The 24,242-nt window shown below is 55.3% G+C and overlaps 1 protein-coding gene across 5 annotated transcripts in view; it reads left to right on the forward strand.

The window, feature by feature from the left end:
* The window catches only part of TMEM184B (transmembrane protein 184B), a 46,740-nt gene that overhangs the window by 13,510 nt on the left and 8,988 nt on the right, over nucleotides 1-24,242 (forward strand). For 3 of the 5 annotated variants that reach the window (XM_046010591.1, XM_046010590.1, XM_046010592.1), the window contains exons 2-5: nucleotides 11,974-12,222; nucleotides 13,453-13,618; nucleotides 23,127-23,280; nucleotides 23,796-23,871. In XM_046010591.1, coding sequence (XP_045866547.1) covers nucleotides 12,031-12,222; nucleotides 13,453-13,618; nucleotides 23,127-23,280; nucleotides 23,796-23,871 — 588 coding nt within the window. In that variant the 5' untranslated portion in view covers nucleotides 11,974-12,030. The remainder of the gene's footprint in view (nucleotides 1-11,973; nucleotides 12,223-13,452; nucleotides 13,619-23,126; nucleotides 23,281-23,795; nucleotides 23,872-24,242) is intronic. The other 2 variants (XM_046010594.1, XM_046010595.1) reach the window with 1 other exon arrangement.

A 24,242-nucleotide genomic window follows, 5' to 3' on the forward strand; every position in this document is an offset into this window, starting at 1 on the left:
TTTAATCAGTTTTTTTCTGTCTCCTCCCCCAAATCACTTTCTTCCCCACCATCCTGTAAGCTCTTAAGGGATCAGTGTCTTGGAGATACCCTTGGGAATTAGCATACAGAGGGTGCTCATGGGTAAGCATTTATACTTTTAAAGTTTTTAAGGTTAGCTTGTGTAGGGTCAAGTACACGGGTCTTAGCCCTCCAGCACAGTGGGTTTTGACATCTGTCAGCAGCCATATAAATTATGTCCGGGTCAAGCTGCAGAACACGCCCAGCTCCCAGAAGGCTCCTTGTGGCTTCCCAAGGTAACCACTGCTCACTCCTCATCCCTTCTGACTCGTCTTGCCTGGTTTTGAACTTTGCAGAAATGGGGTCCTATAGTAAAGACTATGACATTCGTCCGGACTGTGACTAGTGGCGCTGTGATCTTCATCCCTGCTGTGGAGGGCTCCGCTGCTGGAACGTGTCCCCATTTATGGATCCACTCTCCCGAGGGTGGGCAGTGGGGTGGCGTCCCGCCTTTTGCTGTCTACACAGGGGTGCCGTGAAGGTTCTTATTCTTGCCCGTGAGACTTGTGCACTCCGGGGACTCCGGACACCTGGGGAGGAAGGCTGGCTCACCCCTCTCGGTGCGTGTTTGCATGAGTGACATTCGGTTGGGATTACTGTCGCAGGCACCTGGGCAGCAGCCGGGTTCCTTGCTCGAGGTTCAGGGGTCTTATTTTTCCCCCACTCCTGGAGCAGTAGGACTGTTGAGGTTCAGAGTTCTGAGTCCGAAGGGCACCCTTTTATGCAGTGCTGAATGGGGTTTAGGTGGCTGAAAAGGTCACATTTAGGGGAACACAGAAACTACCTGAAGACGCAGAGCATTGGCCCATCTGTTCGCACTTTGGGAGAAAACCGGGGTGATCAAGATTTGGCCTGTATGCATTAAGACAAAACAGAACTTACTTACAAGCTGATTAAGTCAGCCCTTGCTGAAGAATTTTGGATGACTTTGTTGTTCCCTTAGATTTCTGCTCCCCCCCACCCTACCCAAGTGAAAGATAGCTACACGATTGGGAGAGTCTTCCTTTCGTGGTTGGGAGGTTCGTGGGAACTTGGCCCTGGGAGAAGGGGGAAAGACAAGGAGGCGCTGGAGTGGCCTGGCCTGCGGGTGTTGACTGAAGGGGGGCGGAGGGGGGACCGCTGCCCCTCGTGAGGGCACGTGGTCATCCTCCCAAAGGCTGCCCAGACAGAACTGCCCGGCCTCCGGCATTCTGTTCCTTTAATCGCCTCTGGAGGAGGGCCAGGCTGTGGGCTGCTGACCTGTTCGGATGAGGGTCAGCCTCCCCCAGAAGGCAGCACCCCTCAGCCCCCCACCGCCCCAGAAAGTTCAAAGAACCTGACAGCCCCTGGGGAGGGAGGAGGCTGTTGTCACAGGTGCGGGAGTGGGGCCAGAGTGGGCCGTTCAGACAAGCAATACCTAAGTCAGATTTGACCTAGGGAGCTATGTTAAGATGGAAAGTTTTCCATATATTTTTTCGTTCCTTTTTTTTTTTTTTTAAAGATTTTATTTATTTATTTGAGAGACAGATCAAGCGGACATGAGCAGGGTGGGGGCAGAGGGAGAAGCAGACTCCCCACTGAGCAGGGAGCCCAGCATGGGGCTCGATCCCAGGACCCTGGGATCATGACCTGAGCCAAAGGCAGACGCTTAACCGACAGAGCCACCCACGCGCCCCTTCTGCATGTATTTTTTTAAAAAATAACATCTGTTCAACAAAAATCCCTCCCAGGCTGCGTTAATATTCTGGAGACGTGCGTGTGAACAGGTTGCCAGCTTCGCTCGGCCTGTGGGTGTGTGGCAGCCGCCCGAGTGAGTGCTTCATGGCCACAGCTCAAAAGGGCTGGGATCTGAAACTAATGAATGAAAATACGACCTCAGAAGGTTTAAAAAAGAGCAAACGAGCAGAGACAGGCCAGGCCTGGGGCTCGGACTGCCGGGCCTGTGAGCCGCCAGCCTGACCGAGGCTCTGAGGTGGGAGAGGAATTGGGCCCGATCAGCGCACACGGGTCGTACCTGGCCCACCGCCCCGTTTGCCCCTCGCAGCTCTGTCCCAGGCTCGAGTGCCTGCAGCCTCATTTCACAGCTGGGGAAGCCGGAGCGAGGAGCACTTACGTAACTTGGCCGTGGACGCAGAGCTGGTCAGTGGCGGGGCCAGGAGTCGAGTCTAGACGGTCTGACTGCAGAGCCCACAGGGGGCGAGGGCGGTGTCTGGAGCCAGTTACGGGGGCTGTGGACCAACCGCGGTAGCCCCCGAGCCTCTGTTTCCTCATCTGGAAGCTGCAGGCCTTGCTTTCCTACGGCTTCTGCAACAGAACTGCCGGCGATGTAGTGACTTAGTGACACAAATTTACCATCCTACAGTTCTGAGGTCACAAGTCCAGAATGCATTTCATTGAGCCAAAATCAGGATGTTGGCAGGGCTGCGCTCCTTCCGGAGGATGTTTCCTTGTCTCTTCGAGCTTCCAGAGGCCACTTGGATTCTTTGGCTCAGGGCCCCTTCCTCCATCCTCAGAGCCAGCGGCCTGGCACGCTCCAGCCTCTCCTGCCTGCTCCCGTGGTCACACTGTTCCCTTCACACCCGCAGCCCCCTGCCCCCCTCTCATGAGGGCCCCTGTGATTACATCCGGCCTACCCAGACCATCTGGGACCCTCGGTGGCCTTAATGTAGTCACACCTACCAAGCCCTTTTTGCCACGTCAGGCAGAATAGTCCTGGGTTCAGGGGTTTGGGATGTGACATCTTTGTGTATAGGGGGGTGCATTACTCAGTCTTGGACACAGGAACTCATGGAGGGGTAACAGCACGGTATTCCCCACAACGTGGAATGAAACAGACTCTGAGATGTGGGGTTCTCTGAAACCCCTAATTCCAAGGAGGGGACTGAGCCCGCACACAGCTTTGCAGCTCTTCTGGAAGACGTGAGGGTCTTTAGGCGGGAGTTAGACAGACTCTGTCCTGTTTGGGGAAGGATGGGAATAGGCACTATCTTAGGGGAAGTGACCATTCGCGGCACTCTGGGTGCTTTTCTAGGGCTTGGCTTAATTCGTTAGGCCTTACCCGGCCTGCCTGGGTTTTCCTCAAGACCCCCCACTTCTCTGTACTCTGATTCTGTGCCCTTAAGCACCCTCTGGCAATGGGTTCTCCTGGGCCCCTGGTGGGAGATGAAACTGGTTTGCCTGACCCCATTCCCCTGAGCCTGACTTTTAACCCACGAGAGGAGTTCTGCCCGGCCCTGTGCTTTGGTGATCCAGCGGGGCTCTGTGTTCTGGTGCTCCCTGTGGGACCGTCCCCTGGCCTGGATGCTCCAGCCGCAACAGCACCCTCATGGCCGGGTGTCTGCCCACATACTGTCTCCATGCCTCTGCTCAGATTTTTCCCTCTGTCCCCTAAGCAGTCAGTCAGTAAATACTTTTCCCACATGGCGCCTGATCTCTGCACTCAAGGAGCCCAGCTCGCAGGGCTTTAAGGGACCAGATCTAGTCATAGAGGGGTAAATGCTCTGGCAGACCAGGGGAGACATGCCGTGAGCAAACTGTGAGAGGTCACAGAAGGCCGTATCTGTCGAGGGTGATGGGGGGCAAAGATCCGTGGGTGGGAGCAAGAGAACGTTCCACTCCCCGGGGCTGGTGATGGAGGGCATCACAGACCGTCAGAGTTGGAAGATCTCAGGTCAGGAGGAGGGACATGGTCACATCTGAAAATAAGGTGAGAAGTAGACGACGCTAGATTCCTGCGTCTTCGAGCATCAGCCTCCCTGCAGCGCTGGGGGGCAGCCCAGGCCCCCACCTTTCTGGAATCCAGAACGCTCGAAATCCCAAAGGTTCTTCCAAGCCTGCAGCAAACTAATTTCGTGGCAAAAATCTGACCTGAATTGATGTGAGACTAATTATATTCTTTAAAAATATCTCATGTTTCTCTGTGGAAATACTGTGTGTTTGACTTTCGGGTGCTGCCTGCACCCCTCTGGGGGAGTCACTCTGCATACCTCCTCCAGCTCTGGAATCCTTTCTAACTCGGAAAAACGCTGAAGTCCTAAGCTCACCGGCCCAAGGTGGGCTTGGCGCTCCCAGGAAACAAGTTCAGAGACACTTGGGCCCTGGCCCCATCACAGCTGGGTGGCAGCGCCAGGATTCCAGCTGTTTGCCTGACTCGGAGCCTGGGACAAAGTGTGGCCTGTGGCCTGGCTTCTTCGCAGCCTGCGGGTTGGCGTGCAAGTGAGGATACAGGTGCTGGGGGAGAGGCGGACGGAGTCTTGACTGTGCTTTGTGTCTGCCTCGGCCTCAAGCCTGACACCAGGGGCGGCGAAAGGACAGAGGGACAGGGGCCGCGGGGGGGAACAGGGAGCCCTGTCAGTGACTGGCTGCATCCCTATCAGTAAGAAAACTTTTTGGGTCTGTCCCCCCAATACTTGCATATTGTTACATGTAGCTCATAAAGCCTACACCAGGCTGTGATGATGCTAAAGATGTTAATATTTAAATTTTTTATTTTCTTTTATTTTCTTGGTGGTACAAAAACCTTCTGGCTTTATGCATAGTCTTGATTATTTTGGGGAAGTGTGCTTTCATGGTCTGTGAGCGAGCAGTTCGAAGCTCTGGCTCTGCGTTCAGTCTGCGTAGCTGTCTGGTTTTAATGGCTGCCCTCTCCGAAAAAGATCCCTGAGACATGTAGCTGTACACAGAGGAAACGCATCACTGGCTTGCTTTCTAAATCGGGTTACTCATTTTTCCATCCCGCCCACTGCGTATGCAGGGAATTTGTTGAAATTTGGCTAGTACATTTCCATCCTTCCTGATGCCAATCAGATGTTTTTGTCAACTCAGTGGAAGGTATTTTTTATTTTAAAGTCCTTAACACATGAATCCAAAACCCACTCAGATGCTTTGGAAATTTTTGAGCAGATTAGAAAATTCTGTTACGTAGGTTTTTAGGAGTTCAGACACGAGAGTTTTTGTGAGTTACAGACTTAACATTGTTTTTGGTAACAAAATCCTATGACAGTAGAAACATTTCCAACATTTCCAAATATACTTTTCCAGAACACTCTGCCGGCCTTGGTGTCTTCTGAAAGAGCAGTTCTTTTCTCATTTGTTGTGATAACATGCCTTTCCCACGAAGGGACATACTAAACATGCTTAAAGATGTTTCAAAAGCTTAACTGGGAAGCGTATTCCTGACAGCCAGTATTGATAGAAAAACATGGACAAATGCAGAACTTTTTTTTGAAAGAAAGATGTGTTGAACTAAGTTGTTAGGTTTGCAGGTCTTTCTGATTGCTTTTCTACAAGATAACCAGTAAATCTCTCAAACAGACGGTTTCCTGAGTCACTGGCCATCTCATTACAAATTTGGTGGAAAATTCTGTCCAACTGTCTAAAGCATTTTCCTCTGGAAAATTTCAAACACGTAGACGTAGAGCAAATAATAGAATGGTTCCTGCCTGTGGTCCCTCACCTTCCAACAGTAAGGGAATGTCCTACAGTCTCGCTGCCTCTATCCCTCTCCCCCTTTTAAAGGACAAATCCCAGAAGTCATGTTATTTTTTACCCTTAAATAATTCAGTATACATCTCTGTCTGATAAGGACTTCAAACAACTTGTTTTGGGGCACCTGTGTGATTCAGTCGGTTCAGTGTCTGACTTCGGCTCAGGTCATGATCTTCAGGGTCCTGGGATGGAGCCCTGCGGTGGGCACCATGCTCAGCACGGAGTCTGCTTGTCCCTCTCCCTCCCCCGCCCTCACTCGTGTTGGGTCTTAAATAAACAAAATCTTAAAAAAAAAAAAAAGAACTTGGGGCGCCTGGGTGGCTCAGTGCGTTAAAGCTTCTGCCTTCGGCTCAGGTCGTGATCCTGGGATCCTGGGATCGAGCCCTGCATTGGGCTCTCTGCTCAGTAGGGAGCCTGCTTCCCCCTCTCTCTCTGCCTGCCTCTCTGCCTACTTATGATCTCTGTCTGTCAAACAAATAAATAAAATAAAATAAAAATAAAAAAACGAACTTGTTTTATTTTGAAATAATTGTAGGTTCATAGGAAGTTGCAAAAATAGCACTCCAAGTCCCATGTGCCCTGCTCTCAATGGTGACACTCGAATTGCTCTCGGACCATGATCAAAACCAGAAGTGGACATGAGTGCAGTACTACTAACCAGACTACAGACCTTGCTCAGTTTTCACTGTTCTTGTGGCGGGGGAGGGACTCTACAGTTTTTCACCCGTAGACTTATAGCCACCGCCATCAAGATACAAGGGCTCCCTTCACTGGAGGGAAGTCCCTGTGCTGCCCTCTCTGTGCACACACCTTCCTCGCTGTGCTCTGCCAGTCTCCAGTCAGTTCTGCATCTTTATAGATTTGCCGTTCTGAGGATGTTCTAGATCAACAGACTCAGACAGTGTGTGACCTTTTGCGATTGGCTGTTCTGTTTAGAATGCCCTTGAGCTCCATCCAGATTTCTGCCTGTCTCAGTAGTTCTGTTGCTTTTATCTTACTGAGTAGTAATCCGTGATCCAGACATAGTGGAGTTTGACCTTTTGCCTGTTGAAGGGCGGGTCGATCGTTTTGGGTTTGGCAGTTGCAAATACGGCTGCTGTGGACAGAAGCACATAGGGTTCTGTGTGAGCATGAGCTTTCCTTTCCGAAGCAGAAGCGTCTAAGTGACTACTGGGTTGTATGGCAAATGGTGTTCTAGTTTTGTCAGAAACGACCAAACTGTTTTCCAGAGTGGCTCTACTGTTTCCTGTTGCTACCGGCAATGTACATAAGAGCCAGTTTCCCTGCACCCTTGCCAGCTTTGGATGTCTTTGTTCTGTACTAACATGTGTCTAGTGATGTCTTTGTGGTTTTAGTTTGCATTTCCCTAATGGCTAACAATGTTGAACAGCTGTTTCTGTGTTTATTGTCTATGTATCCTTCTTGACTGGAATGCCTGTTCATGTCTTTTGCCCATTTTCTTTTTTTTTTTTTTTTAAGATTTTATTTATTCATCTGACAGAGAGACAGAGAGGGAACAGAAACACGGGGAGTGGGAGAGGGAGAAGCAGCCTTCCTACTGAGCAGGGAGCCTGATGTGGGGCTCGATCCAAGGACCCTGGGATCACGACCTGAGCTGAAGGCAGACACGTAACGACTGAGCCACCCAGTTGCCCCTTTTGCCCATTTTGTAATTGTATTATTTTTTTTACTGCTGAGTTTGAGAATTCTAAGTTTATTGTCTTGCATTTTGCCTTTAAATCTGTGATCCATTTAGGATTAATTTTTGTATATGGTGTAAAGGTTTAGGTTAAGCATTCATTCTCTCTCTGGATGTCCAGCTGTTCAGTGCTGTTTATTGAAGACACAATTCTCCCTCCATTGATAAGGACGTTTATGTACCGGCCATGCCGTGATCACGCCTAATGAAACTAACAGAATTCCTGTGTGTTACCGGTTTCAAAGAGGTCTTTCCATCCTTGGTTTGTTAGCATCAGGACCCAACAAAGTCCCTTGTTGCATTTAGTTATGTCTCTCACGTCTTTATTCTGTAAGAGCCCCTCGAGCACCTTTGTTTATAAGCCTCTGATTTGTTGGTGAAACTAGGTCATTTGTCCTGTAGATTGTCCCGTGGTCTAGACTCGGCTGCTGCGTCCTCATGATATCATTTAGTCTGTCCCAGTACCCTCTGCATTTCCTGGCTACTGGTAGTAGCTCTGGAGGCTTGGTTTTTTTGTTGTTTTTTTTTTAAAGTTTTACCCATTTTATTTATTTGACAGAGATCACAAGTAGAGAGGCAGGCAGAGAGAGAGGGGAAAGCAGGCTCCCTTCTGAGCAGAGATCCCGATGCAGGGCTCAATCCCAGGACCCCAAGATCATGACCTGAGCTGAAGGCAGAGGCGTTAACCCACTGAGCCACCCAGGCACTCCTGGGGGCTTGTTTTGATCCCATTTCAGTTTTGGGGAAGGGTCCTCCTTAGATGGTGGTGGCGTGTGCTCCCTATGTATCCCAACAGGAGGCTGGAGACTTCTCGTAGCTCCGTGTTGTTGATGTCGATCTTGACTGTGGGTTCCGAGTTGCACTTGCCCAGACTGTGTTAGCTGGGGGTTTTATCATCCACTGATGATCCGTATCTACATCCAGAATTTTATTAGGAGTTGCAAAACGGTCATTTTTGTTCTATTATTTTATTCTATTATTCTGTCTATTCATTAACGGGACTTCTATTTTTATTTATTCATTTATTTTATTTTAAAGATTTCATTTATTCATTTAACAAAGGGAGAGCATAAGCAGGAAGAGCAGCAGGCAGAGTGGGAGGAAGAAGCAGGCTCTCTGCTGAGCCAGGAGCCGGACATGGGACTCGATCCCAGGACCTTGGGATTACCAACCTGGGCCAAAGGCAGCCGCTTAGCAAACTGAGCCACCCAGGTGTCCCGGGACTTCTATAAAGTAGAACATGCCCTCATCCATTCTGTAGTTACCCTGAAGAGTTACAGATGGAGAAACTGAGGTTCTTAGAGATGAAGTCACTTGTCCACACTCGCAGATGGTGAGGTCTGGCAGGAATCCCATTGGGTGGCCCCAGTGCTGAAGCTTGGTTTTGCTCCTTAAACACTCTGCCCCAAAGTCCCTCCTGCTTTGAAGCCTTCCCTGACCCTCCCCCCAGCCTTGGAAGGCAGCTCTGCTCACCACTATACCACCAACGCTGCACTTCCCCCCAGCCTTGGCTGAGGCCATTGATGCCGCCCGAGTGTGAGAGGATGGGACCCCGGTGTCCATCCCCCCGCCCCAGCACACACACTGTGAACAGTCTGCAGGACCCAGCATCGTGTGCTGCCCCGGGCGGTGGGAGCAAGGCGAGCCCCTGTGATCTACAGCCGGGGAGGAGCCGGCCTCACCTGCTGTTCTTTCATGCCAGGGGCCATGCGTCCATGAGTCAGAATGTTGCTTCACGTATTTTGGGGGGGGGGGTATTATGAAAACTCTCAAATCACGTGCAGTTAATAGTACTTAGTTCAAAGTTGCTGTGCAAAAAAAATGAGATGATGCTTGGGAAAACAGTGTATAAACGGAGCGCTGCCCAGAGTTAGGCAAAGAGCTTATAGTAAACCAAGAAGGCTGGCGAGCGCAGTCAGGCTGGTGAGCCCTTCCAGCATCCACTGCCCCTCCCTGCAGAGGACCTGTCTCCCCTTTTTGCAAGGAGGATCTCCGGCCTGCTAGGAAGGACCGGCCCTTGGAAGGAAGGCTCTGGCACGGGAGGGGCCGCTCACACAGGGCCCCCACTCCGTAGGGTGGGCCTGACAACGTGTTTATAGGACCTGAGTTCGAGTCCTGTCCCTGATTTCAGGGCAAGTCACCCACCCTGTCTGAGCAGCTCTCTTGTCTGTAAGCTAAGCGACCTACACGGGGAAAGGGCGAGAGAGCTCTGCATGCCAGTGTCTCTCTGGGCTTGGGGTGGGGGGACACTCAAGTGGCAGTGAGCAGAGCCCCAGGTAGACGCTGGGCCTGGAGCCTTCATTCAGCTTCCACAGCCAAGGCAGGTCCCTGGCGCAGGTCCCCTCCCTGTGGACAGGGTCAGCTCAGCAGTGCCCCTGTGCTGGGCCTCCCATGCCACCTTCAGCGGGGAAGAAAACAGCCTTTGATGCACAGGCCTGCCTGTACTTGGAAGCTGGAGATTTAGGAATATTTGTACTTCCTCTAAGAACCCCCCCCCCACCAATTCCCTGTGTTTATTCATTTAATTTGGGATGATAGACAAAGATGATGATTTACAACCCAAATCTTTTTTAAAGAAGTATTTCTGGCTCTGGTTTCCAATTTTGCAACCATCTTTGCAGGAGCTATTCTTAGACTTGTCACTGTTTCTCTCTCGGAGCTCGCCACCAGTCTTTATATAGACACCTTCAACAGTTTTGAGTTTCTTTATGTAGATGCCTTCTCCAGTTTGGATTTTAAATCTAGATTCAGCTCTTGGTCAGTGTGTTAGAGATCACTTATTTTCACAGGAAAATAGAAACGCAAAGGGCTCTCCTAGGGTAAAAACTTAGAGCTAAGAGCAGATGAGCACGTGGGGGCCGGGGGTGCTGGAGACGTTGAGGGGGCCGGGGGCAAAACCAGGAGCGTGGGGACACGTAGGCAAAGAACTTCTTCATCCAGAGCCAGGCCGTGGGCCTGGGGGCACCCCGGAAGCCTCCGTTGATGCCAGTATATTCTGGCCAAGAGTATCTGCTGGGACTTGTAAGGGACCGTGAGGGGTCATCTGGGCTGACCTTGGGGCTCAGGTTTTGGGGGCTTGGTTGTGTCCTGCCCCAGGCCGCGGAGACCCTCCAGGCCCAGCAAAGCTGTGTGGGGACCCACGACTGATTGCTGGAGGAGCTGGGACCCGAGCTGCAGCCAGAGTGCCCGCCCTGGTGTCCACGCTCTCTGCTTCACGGTCAGCAGAGCCTCTGGTCACTCTGCAGCTTCGTCTCCCAGAGCCTCTTGCTGCAGGGACAAGGAGCGGCTCCGGGGATGCTGACCAGCCCATTGGCAGCTGGCAGAACTGAAAGGGTCGCCTGTTGGGGCGGTGTGGCTCGGATGGCCTTGGGTCCAGCAGTGACCAGCCTCTCCGGAGTCGTTTATTCTTGGACAGCAGCTCTTCCCTGGGGCATCTAGGTTCATTTTTAATGTGAAATTGTTCGGTCGTTACCATGGCTCTTGAAGTCGCCACTGGGAAGAGCCGTGGATGGAGAGCCTGTGTGGGGGGACTGGGTGGGCGCCTCGGACCCTAGAAGGCCGGCCTGGGTCCCACCCACTCCCATCTTTATTTTCCCGGTATGCCAATTTGCTCATCTCTGTGTGCTTTTCTAGGAAATACCTGAAATTTTTTAAAAATAAGGACTGAAAATCAGTAGGCAACAAAGTAAATGTTACAAATGGCTTTGGTGGTGAGTTTGTTGCTGGGGATCGAAAGACAGAAATGCTGTTCTTGCTGCCCAGAGCGGACGGCTGCCGGGGGGATACACACAAGCAAAGGACAGAGCCATTGTTATGAGGAGTATGACTGGGGGAAGCGTAGGGGGCAGCCTTTTAGGCACAGGGATGCAGAAAACTGAATTAAGACGGAGCAGTTTGAAAGCACACGAGGTGGCCACAGAGCCTCCCGAAACAGCTCAGGTGGATGATGAATAGGGGGCCGGCCATCCGGGAAGCTGGGGAGAAATGTCAAGGAGAAGGCACAGCCCCTCCTCGAAGAGAGAAAGCCACCAAGTGACCTTGCGAGATGGGGAGGTGTGGCGACACACAGACCCAGCAGGTGTTTGCTGTGTGATGGGTGCTGGGAGCTGGATGGGCACCCCCCCGCCCCCGGCCCGGCCCTTGGGGAGCTTGTGTTCTAAACCTACTGAATGTAGCTTTGTCAGAGGGAGTCGAGGGAAGGAGAGCTCGGAGAAAAAGAAAGCGAAGGGGTCGGGAGTGCACGGGGCGAGGGAGGCGTCGCCAGCCTGAGTGGGTGGTCAAGGCAGGGACCCAGGGGAAGTGCCCATGGGAGCTGTGTGGCAGCCCGAGCAGAGGTCCGGGGGCCAGAGGCCAGCGTGGTTGCAGGGGAGGATATCTGCAGCAGGGAGATAAGAACCACAAGGAGCTGCTGGCCAGTCTTGGGGGCCGTTGTACAGACAGCAGGTTATACTTTGAAGGAGTTGGGAGCTACTGGGGAGGTTTGAGCAAAGGGAAGCCCAGGGTAGCGAACGTCCTAGAAGCCTCCCGTGGCTTCTGTGTGGGGATAGGACAGTAGGGGCCCAGGCAGAAGCCGAGTGACTGCTCAGGTGCCTGTTACACGAATCCAGGGGAGACACGGTGGGGCTGGGCCAGGACACACGTGGTCAGAGCCCAGTTATAGTCTGAAGGTGGACGTGGAGGCCTGGAAGATTGTTGGCCACACTGCCGCTCCTCGGGAAGGAGGCTTACGCTGTGGTGTCCTCTCTTTAGGCCAGCTCGTCGTCTACTGCAAGGGTTTGTCTCAGGGACCCCCGGCTGCCAAGCACCATGACAGTGAGGGGGGCCGCGCTGGCCCCGGATCCAGCGTCGCCCACGACCGTGGCAGCGTTGCCCAGCGTGTCTGTGATCCCCGAGGGCAGCCCCACGGCCATGGAGCAGCCCGTGTTCCTGATGACAACGGCTGCGCAGGCCATCTCCGGGTTCTTCGTTTGGACGGCCCTGCTCATCACCTGCCACCAGGTACCCAGGCCAGCCCGGGGCTCTTGAGCCGGAGAGCCGCAGGAGGCCCTGCAGAAGGGTCCTGAGAGGTTTTCTAGTCCCCAAGGGGTATGAGGCCAGCTTTCTGCTCATGTCCATGGGATAGGACAGGTCATGTGGGCTGCCTTGGCTGCAGGGGGGCCCTGCAGAAGCACACGGATGTCAGTGACCTGTTTGCAGAGGAAAAGATTGAGACATCGAGGTGGTGGGGTGCTGGCCTAGTCACGCACAGGCTGGCGGCAGAGCCAGGATGGAGGGGAGGTCTCCTGTCCCCTGTGCTCGGTCCCAGAGGAGACCTGCCTGGGCTACCCGAGGAAGAAGGTTTAAAGAAGGGCGGCTGAGCCTGTTCGGGTTCCCGGTCAGCTCCTCTCCTGCTGCCCAGTGTCCCTGCCCCTCCTCGAACCTGATTGCTTCCAAGGCAGTTGGCTCCTAGCAGCTGGGGGAGATTTTGTTTTCCCCCAACCCCCGTCCCCACCCCATGAGCCCAGGACGCGGTGGGGCTGGGTGTGCGGTTGTGAGAGCTGGGCCAGGACTCTGGCTGCTGGGACTGAGAAGCGTGGCCGGAGCAGTTGGTGGCATTTGTGTGTGGCTGCTCATTCCTGATTTCTAAAAACTGTACCACATTCTCCCCCCTTCCCTGTGGGACCAGCAGCGCGGCTCTGTCTGACACATGGGAAAGGAGATGCTGGGTGACAGTGACATCACTGTAGCCACTCACTGGGGAAGCGAGGGTCCCTTCTGTCCCTCACACGGGGTGGACGCTGCTGCCCTAAAACCCCGGGGACAAGGCATCAGGAAGGCCAGGGTGGTGGCAAGGAGATCTGCATATCCATTGAGGGCCTCCTCTGTGCCGCTCGCCCCAGGTTCCCCGGCTGCCTGGGCGCACAGGCCCCGGGGCGCTTGTTGCATCCCCGACCATGCTTGCCTCGGATCCGTAGAGACCTGGGCCTGGTCTCATGGCCCCCGCGTCTGGGACGCTGGCCTGGGCCCCGGATGCCCCCCTACAAGCTCTGCCCCCTGGGTTTGTGGTGGGAGCTCCGTTGCTGAGGAGGGGCTGGGGCTCAGGGCCGAGGACTGGTCATGGCACCAGGCAGCAGCGGAGGCGAATAGCAGAGCGCGACTGTCCCCTTGGCCGCGGAGCGCAGGGGCGGCGGGTGGCTGGCGGGCGGCCGTGGGGGGCTCCCCGGCTGAGCCCACCCTGTCTGCCCGCAGATCTACACGCACCTGCGCTGCTACAGCTGCCCCAACGAGCAGCGCTACATCGTCCGCATCCTCTTCATCGTGCCCATCTACGCCTTCGATTCCTGGCTCAGCCTTCTCTTCTTCACCAACGACCAGTACTACGTCTACTTCGGCACCGTGCGGGACTGCTATGAGGGTGAGGAGGGCGCGCGGGCTGGGCTGGGGTGCCGGGAGCGCCGGGCGGGCCTGGGAGCCAGGAGCCCCTCGGCCCGGGCTGTTCCTCGCTTCTCTGTCCACTTCAGGGTTCCCGTCTGGACCCCCGCAGGCAGGGGACAGCCCATGTGTAGCACTTGGCCACAGGGCTCCCACGACACTTTCAGGGACACCTGTGAACAGGGAGCCTCCCCCATGCCTCTTTTCTCAGCCTGGCGTTTCTGATGGGGGTGAGCAGCAAAGACGTTGTCTGTTTGCAGACAGAAACCCCCGGGTACAGATGGGTCAGGAGCTCATCCGGGGGCCCAGGGTAAGGCAGTGGCAGGGGTGAGAGCAGGAACAGGCCAGGAGTCCACGTCAGCAGAGCCGGGCACCGGGTAGGTGCTCCCTCAGTCCAGGATTTCTGAATGAATAAGGGCCTTGATCACATGCTTGCAAGTGCGGGTGGCCTCCTCGAATTCCCAGCTTGGCTCTGCCAGGTGACAGTGCTGAGGCCAGATGGGGCCCTGCTCTGGGCATAAGGGGGGCTCTGATGCCTCATGTCCCTGGAAGCAGCAGGGTCCACGGGAACCTGGGTTGCTGGGGAGCTGCTCGCACTAGCGTTGAGAATCCTTTTCCAGTCCTGTGCCGATTGTACGTGGGGGCCCAGAAGTGGCCTCTGCCCACTGGTTCCCTCAGAAGCTCAGAGCTGTTCCCTGCCAGGGGGGATCTTCTCCTGTGTGGTCTAGGGGCAGGTGTGATCTCCCTCTGCTGAGGGGCCCTGCCCACCGGAGTGCCTGCCAGAAGTGGGGTGCAGCCGGGGGAGTGTCTGTACCGTCCCCACTCTGCGCCCCAGAGGCAGCAGCAGACATTTGGCTGGGTTCTCCCCGCTCCAGAAGCCTCTTTGTTCAGGCCCCGCCTGTCCCAACCTTCTTCTTGGTCCATTTAGAGGTCCTGGTAAGAAGTCTGCCTCCCTGCTAAGCATGTGTCCTAGCAACACTGTTATCCAGCCCTACCCGCCACCCCCCACCTCTGCACAGCAACCAGGGAGTTCACAAACGGCACCGGCACCGAAGCCTGCACCGCAGCTGCGGGAAGGGGCGTTCAGGCTGCCCCACAGTTCACCAGCTTTTCGTGTCCGAGTGGGTGGGCTTGGCCCTTGCCTTGCCCTTTTCTGCAGCTCTGCTCAGCATGTGGGACCCCCTCCCCTTGCCCTTTCATCTACAGGGCAGAGTGGGGGATGGAGGGCTTCCCTTAAAATTCAGGAGGAGTCCCCCCCCCCCCCGCTTCATTCTCCTCCCACCCTTCCTTCTTGGTGTCCGAAGAGCCGGGAAGAGGCAGAAGGGGGATCAGGGGTCAGGTTGTGCCAGAGGACCCCGATTTCAGAGCCAGGCAGCCGGGCTCTCGCTGGGCGCTGAGCAGACATTTGTTTTTCTCTTGAACAGAATCACAGCTAACATTTTCCTCTCGTGCAGACGCTAGTGCACGCAGTTGAAACAAAATCACTGTGACTCCTCCTCACTCCCAAGTTCACTGCGTTTTCAACTCTTTAAACTGTTTTTTTTTTTATTCTTAGAATAACCTAAAAATATGCTTATACTATTGGTTCTCAATTTTTCAGTTTCACATAGGGTTCCATAGTGACCTTTGATTGTAGAAAGCTTTGACTGGGTATCTTACCCAATCTCTCTCTCTCTCTCTCTCTCTCTCTCTCTCACACACACACACACACACACACACACACACACTTCTCTTCATCTTTTCATCGTGACTAGACCACAGTTTTTTCTCATTCTGCCTTCAGTGTTTACACTGTCGCCTGTCGGTAGATGCTGATCAGAGCTGGAGCCCTGTAGTGTCCCAGGCTAGCATCCCCCTGTATCACTTTTTATTTTTCCTCTGGTTATTTCTTGTCTAGCTTTTTGGTTCGCTCTGCTTTCTGTGAATCGATCACGAATTTCTTCCCAAACGCTTCAGTTGACTCCAAGAGAGAAGCCCTCCTCCACGCCGTCAGACGCACGGGCGCATCTGCTCTTCCTGCTCTGGTCTCGACGGCTGCTTTCTGGCCTCTTTTACTGCTCGGCTCTGGTCCTGGGTCTTCTCACCACCACCCTGGGACGCCTGCCTGCCTCTCCTGGGCCGAATCATCTGTTCCTTGGATGCCTTTTTTTTTCCCTCGTCTGTGGTTTGCTCTCCCTCTTCGATCAGTCCGTATCTTCCAGGAGCTTCCTGGCAAGAAGCGTGTGTGAGAGTTCTGGTTTTTCATTTTGCAATCTGAAAATTATCTGCAGGTATTTCTACTCGATTATCCTGTCTGGAGTTTCATGGGAATCCAGTTATAAGTCGGAAATCACCCCCGCCCCTGAATACTGAAGCAAGTTTCCCGTCTTTTAGCTTCCAGTGTTGTTTTGGGAAAGTCACCTAGATTCTGATCCTTAATGCTGGTATGTGACCTGCTCTTTGAGGATCTTGCCTTTACGCCCAGTGTTGTAGAATCCCCTGAGTGGTAGGTTCTTTATTCCTCGTGTGGGGCACCCCGTGGGCCCTCTCCGTGTGGAAGCTCCCGCCCTGAGGTTCTGGGAAGTTTTCTTGTATGTTTCTTTCATAATTTCTTCCCCTCCACTTCATCCTGCCATTTGGGAATTCCTCTTGTAGGTCGTTGCACTTCTGAATGGAACTGAACTTTCCACCTCCTTTTTTGGTTCTGCTTTTCAGGAGGGTTTTTTGTTTGTTTGTTTGTTTGTTTGTTTGTTTGTTTGTTTTGAGCCCCAGTTGTTTGTACTGGGCAGAGTATCTCCTCTCTCTGGGGATGCTGAGTACAGTTTTCTTCTGCTCCCTGCCTTATCAGCCTCCTGAGTTCCTTTCGTCTGTTGGCTTTGGTCTTTGACCTTTGTGTCAGAAGTTAGGCTCAAATGTCTAGTGTCCTTGGCTGTTTTTGTGTTTAAGAACGGGGCTCAAGATGGCTGAGCCTCCCATTCGGGTGACGGGGCACGTGACGTGACCCCACCAGTTTCGTGCAGCGGTAAGGGTAGGTACCCAACAAGGATGTTTTGATTCTGGGTCTGTTTCCCCGGAGGACAGTGTTCTCATCTCCAGGCTGAGTTGAGGGAGCGGTTCGGCCATGGGACCCAGCATCTCGCCTTTCACATTAAGGCCTCATGCACTTGTGCCTATGACCCCATTACCCTCCGCTGAGCCATGTTCTCCCCGGACAGAACTGTCTACACCTGTTTTAAGAGTGGAAACCTGGTAGCTCCACATGGAGACTTGCAGCTGAGGTTCCCATTTGCACCCTTAGCCTTCAGGATGTCCGGTGAGTCCGGTTTTCGGGTTTCCTGGGGATCTCATTGGCGCCCTCCCTTCCTGGGTCCACGACCACGTTGCGTCTTCCGGAGTGTGGTCGGCATCTCTGGTCTGCTGCCCCTGGTGCTGGCCTCTTGTTTACCTTCCAGCACAGCAGTGGGGGGGCGAGTAACACTAAACCCTGCAATTTGGTGGCAAGATTGCTGTCTTCTGAGAAGGGGCTGAGTCTCAGAGAAGTTTTACCATCTGGCAAGGTCTGTAATCCACGTGTTGCGAGGACAAGCCATCGGGGCAGGAAAACAGAGGAGGGCAGACCGAGCCCTCTGCATGCAGGTAGCGTCCAATCATGCTCAGGCAAGGGGTAGCCCCTAGAGATGTCTCTGGGACAGCCCCAGGGAGCTCTGTGATCAGAGGGGTGCAGAAGGCCGGCGTTCGGAGGAGGGAGACCGACCGCACTGTTGCCTCACACAGGAACCGCGTTGTGAATACTGGTGTGTAGTGTTCGTTTTCTCGCATGTTTTTCCTTACTCTTAGCCCATTCTCACCTCCCAGTTCGCTGGTGGTTGGATTACCATCCTCACTTGTACTCGTGAAGAAAAGACCGAGTTGGCTAAGAAACTTAGGATTACCTAGAGAGTCGCTGCCAGAGGCCAGACGCAGCCCTGGGTCTCTGGGTCCCCAGAATGGCTCGTGTCAGGCCGGGCGGAGGAGGGCAGGCCCACGTGCTCCCGTGGAGGAGCATGAGCTCTGTTAGGAGGGGGAGTTTCCATGAAACAGTTAAAGAAGGAGGCTGCCTTCACCTTGCTTCAGATTTTGGACAAACCTCACTGCCTGGAATCTGGCCCAACGTGAAGCATCGTCTGAGGCCGAGAGAGAGGACAGCAGGGGTCAGTGGAACCCAGCCGAGCACTGCAGACGCAGGGCTGCATGAGCCCTAAAGGCCGGGGTGCTGCCGTGAGCCCTGGCACTGAGAGAGCGCAGTTGGTCGGAACGAAGGAAGGTATAGAGAGGAAACCAACCGGAAAGGCATCAGGAACAGTGATCTGGGTGACAGGGAACAGCCATAGGCAGGATCGATGAGGGCAGACAGGCCACGAGGGAGGAGGGATTGAAGCAGTTTGGGGCAGACCCCGGCCCACCAGGGCTGTGGCCCACTGTGTCCATTGCTGTCCCTGGTGATCCCAGAAAAAGAGAGGGAAGCTTGTTCTGAGGCCCCTATTCACTGAGCATAGAAGGTCTCTGTCCAAAGTAGTCAAAATTAAGTTTTCTGAGTTCATCCTCGAGTTACCTGCCACGTGGAATGCCCCCACATCTTCCGAGATAACCGAAGTGTTTGTGAGCGGCCGAGAAGGCCAGGCCTGGGGGCCAGCTGTAGGTGCTGAAGGCACGTGGGGGGGAGCGAGCTTGGAATGGCCAGTGGCCCCCAGGGCCACTGAGGTTCTGTGCCCGGAGCATGGCACTCGGCCAGGGTCCAGGGAGGGTTATTGAATGAACAGACAGGTGTCCCTGTCTGACCTGCTTGTGAGGACTTCTGCCTCCGGGAGCTGTGGGCAGGGACAGCCGGAGTGCACTTCTTGATGGATCCTCTCTGAAGCCCTGGGGCTCCCCAGGGCTGTGCTGTTGCGGGTGCCCGTTGTGGGGGAGGCTGGGTGGAGGGCAGCCCTTTGGACATCCGGGCAGTCCGGGCAGCTGTGGGTTAGAGATGCTGCCAGTGAGGAAAGAAGGCCTCAAGTCTCAGGATTGGAAGGGACCTGTAAAGACTCAGCCTCCCTGCTAAGAGATCCTCCTGGCCTCTGATGGCATGTTCCCCCTGGCACAGAGCTCACTACCTTTCATCTCTGAAGACGGCCTATTGGCAGTTGTTTCTTATATTAGGCTGAAGGCCTAGGATCTACCTCCAGGACCAAATGGGTCCTGTCTCATCCTCTGGACAAGATCATGCCCCTTATGTGAAGACAGTAACCCTAATGTCTTTTCTCCAGGCCTCAAGGCTCTAGTATGATGCTCATTTCATCTCTCATTTTGGTCAGTTGCTCCTGATTTTGTGCATTTGTTTCTAGTCCATTTAAGATTTCGTATCTAGGGGGTGCCTGGGTGGCTCAGTTGGCTAAGCATCCGGCTCTTGGCTTTAGCTCAGGGCATGATCTCAGGGTCGTGGGATTGAGCCCGAGTTGGGCTTGGTGCTCAGTGGGGAGTCTGCTTGAGATTCTCTCTCTCCCTTTGTCCCTCCTCCTCTCCCCTCTAAAATAAATAATTCTTTAAGGTTTAGTATCTAGAATGGAACAGAAAGTGTGCTCGCTTCGGCAGCACATATAGAATGGAACAGAAAGTTCCATCGTCCAGGGCAGGAGAGAGAGACAGAAGGATCATCCCTTCCCTTCTGGATGCTCCCCTCTAAACCAGAGGGCCTGGTCGGTGGGTCCCTTGGGCACTCATATGTCCCTAGCGCCTAGCACAGAGCCTGGCACACAGGCTGTGGTTAGTACTTAGGGAGGCAAAGAGTCATTCCGTGTCTCTGGGACCTCTTGGGGGAACAGCCCAGAGCTGTGGTCTGAGGGGCAGTCAGGCACCAAGCTGCTAGCCAAGAACCACACTCCACCACTGGCCTCCAACCCAGCAGGTTCAGTCTTCTCATGCCCGGGCTGCACGTCTTCGTGTTTCTTCCAGGGTGTGCGTTCAGTTGTCTGTTGTAAACAGCCTTGTTGGGGTGGGGGTCGTGTTTTGCCTGGCTCAGTAATTTCCTGGGAGGGGATTGATTTGTCCAGATGGTCAGTGGGTGCTGGTGTGGGCTGTTTGAGTCATCTCCAGGAGAGTCGTACTTTGTCTCCCTTCTCTGAGAACATGTTACTGACTCACTGACGATTCTTTAAAAGGAAGTCGTCAGCTAATCAGTATCTTACCGACGGGCTGGGCTGGGAGCACTGGGAAAAGTCCAGAACGTTGAGCTGAGAGATACGGATGCCACGGGATGATTCTGGCCAGTTGAGTGCAGAGCTGGACAGGGACAGACTGCTCAGCCCTGTAACTCAGGAGGGTGCTGACGACTGTCGTGACGCAGGAGAGGATGTGACCTCAGGAGTCAGGCTGCTCACGGCAGTGGCTTGCAAGACGGCCTGGCTTGGGAGAATGGCTCCAGACAAGGGGAATGATGAACCTTGGCCCCTGGGGCTTCTCTTGAGAGGTCCTTATTTTGGGACCCGTGTCTGGTCCGCGCAGCCTGCGGAAGGATGGGCTCTGCGGGCGAGAACGGAGTGCGGGCCTCTCTGAGCCGCACCCCGAGTTAAGGCCCTCAGGTAGTCCGGGGCAGGCTGGCAAAGAGTTGGCAATCTGGAAGAAACACTGGGTACTGCGGCGTGGGTTGTTCCGTGTGAGCTCGGCCTCAGCGAAGGAGTCGCACTTCGCCCCCCCGGCCTGCAGGTGAGGAAACCGCGGCACAACACACTTAGGAAGCCACGGAGCCACCACCCACACCCGCTGGCAGTCTGGCTCCAGGGTCCGGGGCTTCCCTGCTTGGTGACGCTGCCCCCCTCCATACGGGAAGGCTCGGCCGGATCAACGGCGGGGTCGTGGTGCGTGGAGCGAGCCTGGCTCTGGACAAGGGAGAGGGAGCGTCTCAGCAGGGCCTGCCCCTGAGCCATAGCAGAGGCCGCAGAGCATGCTAGGAGGGGAGGTGAGAGCTCCTGGCGCATCCTGGGAACTCTCAGAGTGTTGTTATAGCATACGGACATATGTGCGTATACGTAGACGTGTTATGTAGACACGCACACACACACACGTGTACCAATGCATTTATTCTGGCTGCGTAATCACCCCAGTCTAGTGTAAAACAACCATTCCTTTTGTTCACGGACAGTGCGGTCCAGGAACATGGACGGGGCACCATGTGGGTAGTCTGTCCCTGTGCCCTGCTGTCTGGGCCTCGGCTGGGGGACCCTCGGCTGGGGGCGTGGCGTCTGCAGTCTGGTGCGCTTGTGTGTCCGGCACTTGTTGCTGCCATCAGCTGGGGCCTCAGGTCCTCCTGCCCGAGCCGCTCTGGCTCGTGTCTCCACGTGGGCTGGCTTGGGCTGCCTCGGAGCATGGGGGCTGCGTCTCGAGAAAGAAGCAGAGGAAAGAGCCCTTCTCGAAGCCCAGTGTGCTATAGTCACCCGGGGCTCCCCCTGGATGCAGAGGGAGGGAGGGAGGAAGACCCTGTGTGCCCCGCAGAGGGGAGCCAGCGTCCCGGGGTGTGGCCATCTTTGGAAAGTACCGCTGGCCACCGTGTAGCTGGAGCTGGCTTGGGACGGGCACGTCCATCCTACTTGATCTTGTGTGGTTTCGGACGAGGGTGGTCAGCAGGCTGACATCAGACTTGGTTTGATGCCTCCTCCCCGGCCCCGATGCCCCAGAGTTCTCGGCACTGAAGAGTGCTTTGGAGCTCAGTGGAGACGGCCGCAGTCCCCACGTTTCCTGAGCTGCTTCCGGGCCAGGTAGGTAGCGTCCACAGGCCCCACTGGGGGACCCTGGCCCCCGAGGAAGACCAGCAGGTCAACAGTAATGGCCCCCTAGTGGGCACGACTAAGGCCAGCCACTCTTCTGAGTACTTTGGTACTCCAGCCTCATACCCCCTGGCAGGGTACGTACCTCTGTCGTCTCCAGCTAACAGATGAGGAGACTGAGGCACAGAGAGGCTCCCAGATAATGGGGGGCAAACCCTCTACTACATCCGTAGAGAGACAGTCACAGCACCGTGTGGTAGGTGCCATGGGTCATGCAGAGACGGGGTGCTGCCTGGGACCCCCGACCTTAGCTGGCAGTGTGAGCCCCCGACAGGTTAGGTATACCGCACTGCAAACATGCTCCTTCCCCAACCGCCGAAGGCCCGCGTTCGGCCATAGCTCTGTCGCCGGGATCGCACGCACTCCAGCTCAAGGTAACCCATGGGCGTGGTGTGCCAGGTGGCCGTGCTCTGGGGAGGAGGTAGGCCCCCTTCTGGGGGCCGCAGTCCCATGACAGTAGTCAGCGATCATGCTAGCCAGGCCCCGGGGCAGGAAGCACGGCCCAGCATCTGTAGGTCAGCGGTTCCCTGGGTGAGAACGTGCCAGCCTCCATGAAAGGGGCCAGAGACTCTCAGGGGGTCTCACGGGTTTCACGGACGCCAGCAACACAGAGAGGGGCACCCCAGGCCGCGAGATCAGCAAAGGGAAGCGCATGGAGGATGTCATGACCTGCGGCGAAAGAGGGGCATCTAGTTCCCCAGGAAGGCCATGTGGGGAGTGGGTGGGGGCCAAGTCACTGTGGAAAAATCTCGAATGCCAAGGTCAGGGCTGTACCTGGAGCTGTGAGAGCCTCTGTGCGACAGGGGGGACAGCAGGGTCAGATGAGAAGGAGCCCTCTGTCTGCAGGGTCGCGGGTGCTTCTCTTGCCCTTCCTGTCCCCTGACCCCACTTGGACCCTCACTCCTTTGTTGCATGCTTGAGTTCCCACTCTCTCAGCCTGACCTTCCTCCAGCGCCCTTGCCTTCTGGCAGCCTCTGTGGTACTCCTGCTCTCCACTCTCCCCATCCTTGCTCCCGGCACGTCCCCCTGCTCCTGGCACCCTGCAGGCTGCAGCCTTCATCTTGCTACCCCGCAGAAGTCCTCTCAGCTTGCTGTGGTTCTAGTGTTGACAGCGTACCTCGGTGCTGCCCGTCGCTGCTGCAGAGCTGTGTCTCTGTGGTGCCGTCGGAGCCGCATCTGGACGGAGCTGGCCCAGCTGCCCTGCACGTTTGGTGCTCGATTTTGTGACCTTCGTTGCCACCCCAGAGCCTCTACTGGCGTGCGTACTAACCTGCCCCTCTGGGTGGTTGAATGGACAAAGGTTGTCCTGTCTCGTTCCTGCTGAAAATTTCTCCTGCGATCCCTCCAGAGAAAGTTTTATTGTTTTGTTGTGAAATTCTGATCCGTAAGACACGCACACGCACGCACGCACGCAGTAACAAAGCCGGTACCCGTTGAGCCCCAGAATGTGCTCCCCAGCCCCCAGCAAGCCCAGCCCCGTCTCCCCCTGCAGTCTGGAACTTCGGCTTGTCACCGTGTGTCGCTTTATGGGGTGGCGAGCAGCGTATGTGCACGTACCTCACACAGCGTGACTCAGCTTTGCCTGGTTTGGTGACCATCGGAATATTCTCTATGCGGGTCCCTGCGGCCCCGCGGCCCCGTGACCCTGGTGATTCCACTCTTGTGGCTGTTTAGAATCCCACCATCTGTTTGCCCAGCCTGCTGGTCTGAGTGGTTTTCTCTGGACATCTCTCCCAGCCCTGGTGATCTATAATTTCCTGAGCCTGTGCTACGAATACCTCGGGGGAGAAAGTTCCATCATGTCGGAGATCAGAGGGAAGCCCATCGAGTGAGTAGACCGTCTCCCTGGAGACCCCACAGCACCCCGTTTCCTGGGCCCGAAGGTCTTCAAGCTGTCCTGGTGTCGGCCGGACACACAGACCGACCCTGCCTGGCACCTGGCCCTGTCGTGCCTCTCCTCCCTTCCCGAGCAACGCCGTTCACGGTGACCATGGGGACAGCTTCACCGGCTCTTACTTTTTTCTCCTCCTGTCCCTTCCTGTCTGCCTGTTTTCCACTCTTGCAGTCCTTCCATTCAGCACTTGGCAGGTTGGTTTGTTGTCCCTAGGCTGGTGCAGCCCTGCTCCCTGATGCCCCCCATCCCGAACCCCCCCACCCCCAGTGCAGACTCTCCTCGAGTGCTTGGCTTCCGGGCGAAGGCTGCCTGAACTCTGTGCCCCGTTCCCAGCCCCGGTCTGCTCTCCCCGCTCATGTGGATGTGAGGGAAGGTGGCCTCCCCCAGCCCCACCTTCCGGGAATCCTGGCTGTCTGCCCTCCAGCCTCTGCTCCGCTCCTCTCTTCCAGGTCCAGCTGTATGTACGGCACGTGTTGCCTCTGGGGAAAGACTTACTCCATCGGATTCCTGCGGTTCTGCAAGCAGGTGCGTGTCCCTTGCACCGGCCCGGTTGAGGGCCCCAGGCCAGGGTCCTGGAGCTTGGGGGCCGCCCCTGCTCGTCCAGCGGCAGAGGCAGACATAGGGCCAGAGGAGCCCACCTGCGGAGTTCCCATACCCCGTGAAGTACGCCAAGGCCCAGCACCCACGCTCCACGCCATTAGGCACGCGTGCATGAGCCAAGCGTGCTTCAAGGGGCAGCAAAAGGGTCCTGAGAGGGTCTGTGGCGGCCCCGGGCGGGAGGTGGTTCCATTCCTGCTCACTTCCACCAGGCAGGTCTTGGTGTGTGTGTGTGTGTGTGCGTGACAATGAGGAAGCGCGGGGATTCTAGAGTCTCAGTTTGAAACCCCTCCTCGGCT

Source organism: Meles meles, chromosome 7, assembly GCF_922984935.1.
Source record: "Meles meles chromosome 7, mMelMel3.1 paternal haplotype, whole genome shotgun sequence".
NCBI lineage: Eukaryota > Metazoa > Chordata > Mammalia > Carnivora > Mustelidae > Meles > Meles meles.